The 12682-nt window shown below is 44.6% G+C and overlaps 1 protein-coding gene across 1 annotated transcript in view; it reads left to right on the top strand.

Moving 5' to 3' along the window:
• Positions 1–12682, top strand: part of dscama (Down syndrome cell adhesion molecule a) — a 66443-nt gene that overhangs the window by 35868 nt on the left and 17893 nt on the right. Inside the window, exons 3-10 of the mRNA XM_070916975.1 lie at positions 138–284; positions 1082–1360; positions 1562–1837; positions 2337–2633; positions 3990–4265; positions 5489–5767; positions 6073–6192; positions 7944–8123. Of these exons, the coding sequence (XP_070773076.1) occupies positions 138–284; positions 1082–1360; positions 1562–1837; positions 2337–2633; positions 3990–4265; positions 5489–5767; positions 6073–6192; positions 7944–8123 (1854 nt within the window). The remainder of the gene's footprint in view (positions 1–137; positions 285–1081; positions 1361–1561; positions 1838–2336; positions 2634–3989; positions 4266–5488; positions 5768–6072; positions 6193–7943; positions 8124–12682) is intronic.

The following is a 12682-nucleotide window of genomic DNA, read 5'->3' as shown; positions in this document are numbered from 1 at the left end:
CATTTTAAAATGCTTTGGTTTAATTGTTTCATTAAGATCTGTGCTGTAACACTTTCAAATTGCACCATATCTCAATGATGTGCACAGACTTGTGTATTATAATATGTTTAATTATTATTTTTTTTTTTTATTTCCAGTGTCACGGTTTCTCATCACATCCACGGGAGCCCTGTATATCCTGGATGTGCAAATGGAAGATGGGCTGTACAACTACAGGTGTATGACACGCCATCGGTACACAGGAGAGACCCGACAGAGCAATAGCGCCCGCCTCATTGTCTCAGGTAAACAAATAAACAAACTGATGTGAACCATAAAAAAAGAACAGCATACTGGTCTACAATATCATCAATGTCATCAAAACCAACCTAAATACAATACAATGCATGAAAACTTGTGTGTTTCATTCATTTAATTATGTTTATTTTATTTTGGTTGGTTTCAACGGGTACCATATGGAAATAAATGTGTACTTGTAAAAAAAAAGATCTAGATCATTTGAATAGAACAGAGAGTGACAGGAAGAAACTCATGAATTAAAGAGGGGGTGACATGTGGTAAAGGTCATCAGATCAGTGCTACACGGTTTGGGGGGAGTGCTTCAGGACAGAAAAGCACTCCACCGATTTTACACATGAATATCAGTTTGCTCGTCCTGTGGACACAGTTGTACAATATCGTCTTATCTCGGATGGAGCTTGATACTCTGGCTAGTTTTTAATAGAAAGCCTGTGTTATGAACTTGGGGCATGGGGTGTAAAGGACATGGGCATTTCAAATGCAGGGAGGGTCTTAACAACAGACGCTATCAACTTTTAGCACTCCATGGGTTCTGGGGATAGCATACCTGCGTTTACCCTTTTTACCCACTCAACCACCACAATAAAGGTGAAATATTAGACACACATATTAGCCTTTAGCCAGAAACCACTATTATGGGGGTAAATAAAAACATTCAGTTCCACGCAACCTTCCCACTTGAAACTTTAAAGTATATATCAGATTTTGGAGATTATTCAGAAGTGTTGAAACAACAAAAACAACTCAAGCCTCTTACCATATCCTATTTCCCCCCCCACAGATCCCACCAACTCAGCGCCCCACATCCTGGACAGCTTCGAGCGTCGTGAGGTGATGGCGTCTCATCGAGTGGAGTTGCCCTGCAAGGCCTCCGGTCACCCCGCACCCAAATACCGCTGGCTGAAGGACAACCGGCCGCTGGAGCCCGACACGCGCTTCAGACAGAGTGTGACAGGCCTGCTGATAGAAAGAGCCCAGTCCAGCGACACAGGGACATATGTGTGTGAGGTGTGGAATGGCTACGGCAATGCTGAAGTGGTTGGCAGACTGCAGGTGAAAGGTCAGTGTCCATGGGCTGGTGGTAATTCACTGGGGTTGATTTTTATCAGTGGTAAAATGCCTCGAAACAGGGACAAGCTTGGAGTCTAAAGTGCTGCTTCAGATTTTTAAGGTGCTACATGCAGCATTTTAATCTTTCACCAGCAATATTTCAATCTCTTGTTAAAAGCAGCTCCTGAACTCTTTCCTATCCAACCTCCAGAGCCCCTGAAGGTCGTGGTGAGCCCGCGGAAGGTGAAGGGCAGCGTGGGAAGCCAGGTTTCGCTGTCCTGCAGCGTAACTGGCTCCGAGGAGTACCAGTTGTCCTGGTACCGCAACGGAGAGCTCATCTACCCCAGTAACAGCGTTCGCATGACAGGCCAGAACAGGGAGAACCTGGTCATGGCCGGTATGGCCAAGAGCGATGGAGGAGCCTATCAGTGCTTCGCCAGACACGGCAAGATGTCTGCCCAGGACTTTGTTCAAGTCATACTGGAAGGTGAGAATTCACCGTGATCTTACAGGGGGTGTGTGGGTGGGAGCAGTTATCATGCAGCACTTTATATGGATAGGTAACTGTATAGGCTTGTGTAATCTCTTTGTATGCACATGTGATCTAGACAGTGTGTATGTGAAAGTGGTAGACTGCTGCAGTACAGCTCAGCTTTATTAGATTCCCTGAAAGACGCCTGCATACTGTTACACGAGCTGGGTTTCTGCAATGTCTGCCTCCCATGACCACGCCAATGTAAGGAGAATATTGATAATCAATGATGTTGTGGAGCCAGAGACAGGAGCTGTACTAATCTGCTTTCCACTCTGATTCTGTTTGTTTTTTTTATGCAGCAGACATGAATGTGTTGCAATGAAAAAGCAAATCAGTCTTGATTCTGAATAGACGCTCATTTAAAAAGGTTTTTCTAATGATCTATTGTGACAATAATTAGTGTAGAATGGTAAAATGTGCATTGCCATGTGTATCTCCCTCCGCTACCCAGACGGCACCCCCAAGATTCTGGCTTCATTCAGCGAGAAGGTCTACAACATCAATGAGTTCGTGTCGTTGTCGTGCACGGTGAAGGGCACGCCGGAGCCCCGGGTGACGTGGACCCTGGATGACGAGCCCGTGGTGCGGGACAGCCGCCACCGCATCTCCCACTACGCCAACGCTGAGGGCCACGTGGTCAGCCACCTCAACATCAGCCAGACCCAGGTGCCCGACGGAGGGGTGTATCGCTGCATCTGCAACAACTCGGCCGGGACAGTTTCCTACCAGGCGCGAATAAACGTAAGAGGTGCTTGTCAGATCAACTCTTCCAACACACCATCACATATACACATCAACATGTCTTGATTTGTTCTGTTTTCATACGTTTTTTAATTGGCTACGTTTAAAGTCCCTGGGTGTGCAGATGCTGAAAGAATGCCTGACTAAGTTTGTCAAGAGGTTTTCATTTTTAGTCATCATGTGCTGCTAGTTTCTGTCACATTTAGAGACTGTGATGTTGTAGCTTCAGTGTGCTGCTTCTACTCTCTCAGAATGGGACCTACAACCTCCTATAGTAGTTCCTCCTATCATCAGTCACTGGTGTCAGCATTAACTTTTCTAATGCCCCGCTTCCTGCCCAACACCTGCTGAATAGCTTTATATTGGGACGCCATTAGAGTGATTTAGTGTTAGCTCCAGTGTATGACTGCAGTGTTATCTGTTCTCTACAGGGACATGGTTGGCTGGATTGCTGTTGTCATGTAGCAGTAACACTGGGGCGCTCAAGCTTTCTGTGCTTGGTGCACGGCTATTAGTATTTCTGTATTGCAGAGAGGGAAGGGTACTTTCTGTGCACTGATTGGTTTAATTTGATTGTGTTCATTCTTGCATGTTGTGAGGCTAAATAGGGCGATCCTCGAGCCCTTAAGCGAGGGTCCTTGAATGCCGAATGCAGCCAAGCAATGAAGATAAATCTCCACAGGTGCCATTGCGGAGAAAGTGTAATGACTGTTTCTCACATCGTTGGCTCCTTAATCGTGCTAAAGAGAGTAGCAACCCAGGATATGCTTGTGCTCAAAGTACACTACGGAGCCTAGTTAAACTGTCTTCTACAGTGCTTTAAAGGGAAGCCTAATAGTCCATTTCCCTGATAGACACTGAGCTATGGAAGCCTATTGGTTATTCTGTTGGTTTTTCACAAGTGTGTGCGAAAGCTGGCAACATGAGTAATGGTTTTGATAATAGCTTCATGAGTGGAGAAAGGGAACATTCCACTCTGATGCTTGTCAGAGGCAATCACAGTCGGCACCGAAGAGGTGCAAGGTTGTGTTCACCACAGGCTCAAATAGAAGGATACACGAGTCCCTGGTTCTGACAAGGCAAAAAGCACATTTGACATGAAGGTAACGGAGCAGAATGGATCCGCTGGTAATGATTTCCTTTTTTGAGTTGCTTAGGCGCTTATCTTTGAGTGACTACATGGATGTCTTAGTCAGGCAGTCTGAAACATCCCAAAATATATCTTACTATCAGAATGAATCAAGGCATGCAAACTTTGTGGTGTCTTGAAAACACACACAAACACAGCACCACTATCTTTTATACCACCCCCCCTGCCTCAAAATCATTTTAAGAGAGTTGTCTCTCCAATGTGTCCTTTAAGGGCCTGCCAGCATCAGACCAATGAAAAACCTCACTGCCATCGCTGGTCGGGACATGTACATCCACTGCCGTGTCATTGGTTACCCGTACTACTCCATCAAGTGGTACAAGGACTCCAATTTGTTGCCATACAACCACCGCCAGCGGGCCTTCGAGAACAACGGCACCCTGAAGCTGTTTGATGTGCAGAAGGATGTGGATGAAGGAGAATACACATGTAATGTGCTGGTGCAGCCTCAGCTCTCCACACACCAGAGCGTCTATGTTACTGTGAAAGGTACGTGCTTCAGTCGAATCTGTCTTCAGTTACAGTTCATGACTCAACAGTGGATAGTAAGCCTGGACATTATATTTAGAAAAATAGCATAAGATTTCGTTGCTGTGTGTAATCATACTCCATCAGGATTATTTTCAATCTGAAGTGTCAAGTAAGCAGCTTAGGACATTCATTTCATGTACACACACGGTACCGTACCCCAGAATATGTTGAGGACATTCATGGGTACTCCATCATTAATCTCTCTGTCTGTGGATGCTAAGACGGAATCACTTTTTATCAGTCTGCACACTGACCCTGCGTCTTTCCATCTGGCGTACACATCACATTTAAAACGATACACTAAAGCGTCACCGTAGTATCTCCCTTTCCTTGTCACAGGAAACACAGATACGCAGAGGGACATTTGTGTATCTCAACCTGTAAAAGAACGCGCTCGCATCACTGATAGGAAAGTAGCATCTCCATCATCCCGGCCAGTTTATCTGAGGCTCATCTGAATATGCAGCGGCGCTGAGCCAGATGATGGTAACCTCAGATGGCTCTCTTTCTTCAATGACGCTGCATAATTTGAAATGTTGGATGGGCAACCCCCACCCTCTCTCTCTCTCTCTCTCTCTCTGGCGGGTCTTGACGTGCTAACGAGTGTGCGAGGGGGAAATCACACAGCGTAGACAAAGCTATGCCGCCATTCCGCCTCGGCTAATTTGCCTCTCGGCTGCTTAGCATTCCACCGCTGCCGAGAGGGAATCCCCAGGAGCCTATTATGCCTATTTTGTTGTGAATTAAATAAGCGCAGAAGTGCCGCTTATTCCAATGTTATTTTAAATCATTAATTTTCCAAAGCATCTGGTTCTCACGATGGCTACAGTGTCCCCAGAGAGCAAAAGAGAGTGAGAGAGAATGTTATGTGCATGTTGTTTGAGAGAGAATTCAGCCGCTCTACGTGGGGAGAGGTAATAAAATATTTCTCTCATTCCAGCAAAATCACAGCATAATGTTTTGATATTGGGAACACGGTGATAAAGAGAGAATTGTGACTAATGAGTTGCCATGGGAGTGCTTTATAAAGTAGCTCAGCCATGACATATATAAACCTGTTGTCTTTTTATATGCACATGAATGCTGACTCATTCTGAGCAACAGTTGCTGCAAATCATATGCGCGTAGCCCGCCGGCTGAAACTCCTGAGGTGAAAATAAATTTGCATGTCTCTTCCCCAGTCCCACCCACCATCCACCCATTTGAGTTCCCCCGGTTTTCCATCGGCCAGCGAGTCTTCATCCCTTGCGTGGTCATGTCCGGCGACCAACCCGTCTTCATCACCTGGCAGAAGGATGGTCGGCCAATCCCGGCCAGCCTGGGTGTCACCATAGACAACATAGACTTCACCAGCTCCCTGCGGATCTCCAACCTCACGCTGATGCACAACGGCAACTACACCTGCATCGCACGCAACCAGGCTGCCGCCGTAGAGCACCAGAGCCAGCTCATCGTCCGAGGTGGGAAGCGGGGCAGAGTTGTGAGAGAAGCGGGGTGGGGGTGATGAGGAGAAAAGGAAAAAACGCAGGGACATGATTTCTCTGAAGCATGCCGTAAGATATAAGCAGAGATCCTTGAGCCTGAAGTCATTTGCTATCAAAAGTTTTAGGGACAATGATAGATCAGATATTTGTCTTTAATGACTAGAAGTTATTCACCCAACTATCATCTTTAAGGTAATATTGGTTCTGGATTGTGAACCAAAATGTAAATTTTTTTAATTTTGAGATGACTAGGTGTAATCTAATGGCTTCTTGACTTGCAGTTCCTCCCAAATTTGTGGTGCAACCTAAGGACCAGGATGGCATCTATGGAAAGGCAGTGATACTGAACTGCTCAGCTGAAGGCTATCCTGTTCCTACCATCCAATGGGAGTACTCTAAAGGTAAACGCACAGCATGACACACGCGTTAACATACATGTGCATGTACGCCACATACCACACACACGTTACAAGCTGTAGTAAGACACAACTGTTCCTTCCACTTTTGGTGAAAGTGTTGGATGTTTCACAGGTTTTCAAAGACTTTTAACTGGATTACTTGCTTGTCTTTTCTTTTGACAATCATGCTGAAATGTATGCTAAGATTTTTCTGTCCTACGGCAAGCTTATTCTCTGCGGTGGATGATCTTTTTTTTTTTGCGAATGCCAACACAACAAACATCATGTCCACAGCCTTGAGGTTGAATGCATAATAACACCCACTTGAAGTCCAAACAAGCACTGTGAGATTAGAAACCGCAGAGGTTCAAGGAAGAGCTTTTCATTTCTCTGGAAGTAGGAAATAGGAAGAAGATTATGTAACTAAACTTGCATTATCCCATCCTGGCTGGACACAATAACAGTGTTTCTCGAAAACAAAAAGGATCGGCATTGACACGAATATCTATTGTTCGTTCTTGTCAGTTATGACATTGCTTACTTGAATATACAATATACTGAATGTTGAATATACACGGCTGAGGCTCATGTGCTGCTACTGTTAACACAAAGGCTAGATTATTGCAACGGAATGCTGACATTGTTGATGTGTTTTTAATGATAAAATGTTTTATTTTAGATTGTATTATTATTATTGGGCAAAACTTTTAACCCTGGCAAATATATATAGTTGAACTGGCAGCTACTTAGGGCAAGGTGACTCATTACATTCAGTATTATGAGAAGATCTGGGATGCATGCATCCTTTGAAGAATTTGGTTACAAAGACAATACATTTTTTTTCAATTTGCAATTACGACAGAAATTACATTTCTGAAAAAACTTCAAATTTCTTTGAACATCTTTAGCCATGCTAGCTTCATGGCTCTCAGGATAAACTACTGGACGATTGCCATGAAATGTTGTACAGACATTCATGGTCCCCAGAGGATGAATCCTCATGACTTTGATCCCCTGACTTTTTCTTTATCACCACCAGCAGGTTGACATTTTTGTCTTTTAGTGAAATATCTTCACAACTATTGGATGGGTTGCCATTACATTTGGTGCACGTATTCATGGTGCCAACGGGATGAATCTTGACGTGATTTTGTTGACCCCCTGGCTTTTCATTAGCGCCACCACCAGGTCATAGTTTTTACTTATCCTGTGAAATACTTCACATCTTCGTGGCAGATTGTCACAAAATTTGGTACACGCTGTCATTGTTTCCAGGCAACGTATCCCGATGACTTTGGAGACCTTTGACATTTCCTCCAGTGCCACCATGAGGATCTAAATATATATATATATATATTATATTTGTCCAATACTTTAAATGGTTAATAACCAATTACCTGCGAAACTAATGACATTCCCATCAGCCTCAGCTGTACTTTGTGTTTAGTGCTAATTAGCAAATGAAATGCTAAACTAAGATGGTGAACAATATTATACCTTCTAAAATATCAGCAAGGAAGCATTGTGATTGTGACCATGTTAGCATGCTGACGTTGGCAATTAGTTCAACCACCACTATACCTACTTAACTACAGCCTCACTAGCTGCAAACATGGCTGTAGACTCTTAGTATTGTTAACTTTCCATTAAACATTCAGACATTGCTGTGATAAGGGAGTAAAATGTGAACTAGCGTGTGTTTTCCTGTGTTTTGGTCTAACCCCAATCAACGGTCTCACGGTCTTCTCTGACAGGCGCCGGGGTCCCTCAGTTCAAACCCATCGCCCTCAACTCAGGCTTTCGGATCGAGGTGCTGGTCAATGGCTCTCTGTTCATCAAGCATGTGCTGGAAGAAGACAGCGGTTTCTACCTGTGCAGAGTCAGCAACGACGTTGGAGCCGATGTCAGCAAGTCCATGTATCTCAATGTCAAAAGTAAGTAAACACCACCTAAAACCAAAGAATGTAGATTTAAAACTGGCATCTAAGGTGCTGCTGACCGTGATGTCTGCATTCGATTGTCTCTGTATTTAGGGTCATCTACGCAGTGTATTCTTCCCAAATAATTATCAGTCACACTTGATTTTATCCAGTCGACTCTCCTTTTCATGGCCTGGCTGTGCATGCTCGGTGCTGCTGGTAACATTCAAGTAAAAAAAAGTTAACATTAAAGCACAAAGGTTAAGTGAGTTGAACTGGAGTCGGCTTTGTCTGTGACAGTCAGGCCACCAGCAAGATGCCGTCATGGCGCTTGCTCTGTGCTTTCTGCCTGAATGAATCCCACGAAAGCAACGCACACATCCACCGCCACCGCATCTCTTGGAGAAAGGACAGCATTTATCCGCTGTGTGGCCAAGGACTTAGCTCCCCTCCATTAAGCCCTGAATTCTGCATGCTGAAGGAGCTGCCATGTGGAAAAGAGGGCTGAGGGATGGAGGAAAAGGGGGTTAAAGGAGGAATGGGTTATCCATGTCCGTTTCCCCCTTATGTCTGTCGTCTTCTTTCTTTAGTCCTCCCCTTCATACAGGGAGGCTTTCTCTTCTCCAGCCCAGACAGTTTATCCTACCTTTATGGTTGCAAGAAATACATCAATTATTTTGGTGTGATAAAGCCCTTGCCTTGCTGTATATCTATGTCTTTCCCTTCATGCATGATCAATATTATATTTGTTGAGCCGCCATGTTCTGATTACCGCTGACATTATCAGAGGACTGAAGCTAACACCCATCATGCTCACACATACATACAACACAGCTATGAATTTACTTTTTTCATGTTTTTTCATTAGAGATCATGACCATAACCAACAAATGACTTTTAATGTAATGTTATTGAGACGGGTCCTGTACAAACACAATCAGTACATGCGTGATATGGAAACCAAGTAATCCTTCTTTTGCAGAATTGCTTTTAAATTCATGCAATTCTCAGACATTTCAAACTACTAAATGTTTTTGTAGTATTTTTACACGTTTTCAATAGGAATACTGCCCTCTTCGGGTTGAAGGAGCACTTAATACACCATGAGAGTTTAATACATGATTTAATTCACCATAGCTTCCCAAAGAGAGAGATGCTAAAAGCAGGGTTTTAACTGCATACCTCTTCTGTAGCACAAAAAAAACCACATCACAAATAATGTATATCTGAATTCCACAAAAATACACAGTTCTGTGAGTTTGAGTTCGTGCTCGGGATTGTGGATTTGTGTGTGTGTGTGATCTCCAGCCAGTCCTCTGTGGCTGGGTGCTCATTTTGATCAGTCACTGCTAGATGAGGCTTATGCGCCCGTGGCTCTTATCAAGCCAGAGCAGAGTACTCCCCGCTGAGTGTCTCACTGTCTGCCAGCCACAGCCAAATAGGCTACCACTCCTTCATGACCCCTCCTGTCTGACTCCAGCCTATCATGCCCCCTCACAGACAAACATACATGCACAGACACTCTCAGTACAGCCCTTCCGTCGTTCGAGTGTGACTTACAATTAAATATCTTCTAAGATATCCCTAGATAAGTCTTTTTGTAATACTCTGGTTTCTTAATTGCATTTCTTCCATTTATTTACATAAAAACATAATCTAGCGAGTGTGGATTGAGTCCTATATACTCACACACCTCACGGAAAGTAGAAGTTCTGAAGTGAACGCAGAAGTCACTGCCGGAGGGTCCACCGTGAACATGTTAGCATTTAGCATGTTAGCCAGACCCAGCGTGCACCTGTAGGTCATGCAAAACATTGTGGGAGTGTTTGATTTGGGCCACTTAGCATGCTCGCCGGATGGTGCACTGATTTAATCAAGTAGATGCAATCTTTTTATCCACTATGCTGAAGTACAATAATGCTAACCATAACCATAACCCATAATGGTGCTGTCCCACGCGCCTCTCGCCCCCTGACACTCGGCCAGTGAACGTACACACTCAACATGTATCTCTTCCAGAGTGTCACCTCTCTCGATGGAGGCAGCAGAATTTAGGAACTGGTTTCACTGGTATGACAGACTTCTATATTAACCAGGTCCTTGATGACATATGATCCTAGAAAAACAAACACATGGCAAGATTAGTTTTTTTTATACAACAGATTATTGTCTCATAGGCTTTGTGTGTGTGTGTGTGTGTGTGTGTGTGTGTGTGTGTGTGTGTGTGTGTGTGTGTGTGTGTGTGTGTGTGTCAGCAGTCCCTCAGGTGCATGCTCTGCTCCTGAAGTGTCAGGCTGTTGTTGTGATTGTCGTGCTGTCCTGATTTGTGTGTCTTCGCTCTCTGTAGTAACCCAAATCTCCCTGGGCGCTAGTGGAGCCACACCTCATCCTATCTCCCGTGTGTGTGTGTGTGTGTGTGTGTGTGTGTGTGTGTGTGTGTGAGTGCAGACAACAAGCTCATTAACCCTTAAAGCCTCTCCGTGTGCTTAATAAGGAGTGTTGAGCCTGTGCAGTTCACTATAGCATCTGAGGCTATAATGCTCGGTGATGTTGGACACTGTGATGTTCCGTACACTCTGTGCTGTTTTTATGTTGATCCAGGCCGGCCTACACCACTTGAGCAGTGGCAGCTACTTAAGAGGCTTAGGAGCCAATTAGGGAGGCACACAAGCTGACGCATGCTGAAGTACTCACGTGATGGATAGTATGATCTTCGCTGTGTATTATTGGCTATCCAAGTGTGACTTGATGTATCAGTAAACAAACAGTAGAAAATCAATAGATTCAATCAGAAACTCTGGGATGTATAGCAGAGGCACGTGCGCGGTGCAGATGCTATCAGGTCACATATGTGACCCAGGTGAGCAAACAAGCTCATAAGCGCACACAAAGACAGACATTTGCACACAAAGAACTGACCATGTTAATGCAAAGGCATAATGTAAAGGCACAGATACAGTGCAGCGCAGTGCAGCCATTACAAAAGAATAATGGGCCGGGCGGCTAATGCAGTGGTTCAGATAGATCCCACTCTGCCAAGCTATTGTGGTGGACTCCCTGGGAAATGAATTGCAGCTATTGTGATGTCCTAGCTTGGCACTTTCATTGTTATGAGTGTCTGTGCATAGGCTAATGTCTCGTCATAATACGCCATGCATCATCCTGTATGAACACCGCCACTGCGCTAACAGCCAGTGGAAATTGCTTGCACTCACTGCGCCAGGATTAAGTTGTGCATGTCTGCATGCCTAAGTGTGCGTCGATGCACTTGTGTTTATGTTTATTTTTCCTTCATAAGCTTCTTTATAGGAGGAGTAATCAGTTTTTATTCCGTCATGAGGCTGGCTGCACGTGGAGGCTTAAACAAATCATTTTTATGCAATTTCACGTCAAGCATCCCTACCTCCAAACAGATGCAATTCAGTCAATTCATTACCAATCCACAGCGGATGCTATCAGAGTCAGTCAACAGCCACTCAATGTTTATCAGGGCCAATTAAGACCAATCAAGCCTATTAGACATCATAATGTCGGCAGACACAGTGATGAGGGCAGAGCACTTAATGAGGCTTCACTGAAGAGAAGTGGTAAATGGTCTTGTGGTCACTGAGCAGTCTCCCGAGCACAACATCCTTCAGACGACCATAAGGAAGTCCCCTCTTCCTGTGATCTCTATTTCTTTCATCTTATTTACTCATCTGCATCCTAGCTCCCTCCCTCCCACCTTTGCACAGCAAGCCCGCCCAGTCTGCAGGCATACATTTGGTATCATGCACCATGTCCAAGCCAATTGTGCAGCTAAGGGAATTATTTCAGTACATTGCAGGCGGCCAGTGAACCAGTCATCTCTGTGCTATCGCCACAGAGTTCTCCCCCCTCCCGCCCCGCACCCAACCACAGCGTCTTCTCCCCAGCACCCACTTACAGTGTGCCTCCAGGGCAGGGAGCTATACGCATCCCAGCTCGCCTTCTCTTCTCTGGCCCTCGTGGCCCCATTGAGCCGGGGCGCCCTGTGGCCCAGTTCAGATGCAGACTCCAAGAGAAATCCGCTGGTGCACTGCAGGTGAGAGGTTTGACATTGTTTGCAGCAGCAGCAGTTTCATTTGTAATAAATAGATGAAAAGCCTGTGCAGTCAGACAGCTGATTGTTACAATGGATGATTAAGAAAATAGTGCCCCCTAGAGAAATTTGTTCTTCATCAACAAAAAACACAAGGAAAAGGACACATGCTCTCATACAGTTAAAATAGTGATATCTGACAAGTGCATTGCAAACATCAGAGACCTCATCGCCTCATCATCAATCATTCTTTTCTTTTTCTAAACTTTCTTGTGCGAATTCCAATATGAAGCTAGTTAACAACAATGAGTGTGGCTCAAATGATGCCTCTGAGAAAAACCTCTGAGATGGTCTCACTGCCTTCTGTCTTTGATCACAGATGAGTAGCCATTCTGCTATAAATATGTGTTGTTATCATTCTCCTGACTCCTCTAATTCTGTTTTCCTCATCACTAACACCACCAGTTAGAGACACTAGAAACACTGTCTATTTGTATCGCTTTTTTTTGGCCCT

The sequence above is a fragment of the Enoplosus armatus genome, chromosome 13, assembly GCF_043641665.1.
Source record: "Enoplosus armatus isolate fEnoArm2 chromosome 13, fEnoArm2.hap1, whole genome shotgun sequence".
In the NCBI taxonomy this organism is placed as follows: domain Eukaryota; kingdom Metazoa; phylum Chordata; class Actinopteri; order Centrarchiformes; family Enoplosidae; genus Enoplosus; species Enoplosus armatus.
Note: the sequence above shows the minus strand (reverse complement) of the source record. Positions and strands in the feature narration are given on the sequence as shown.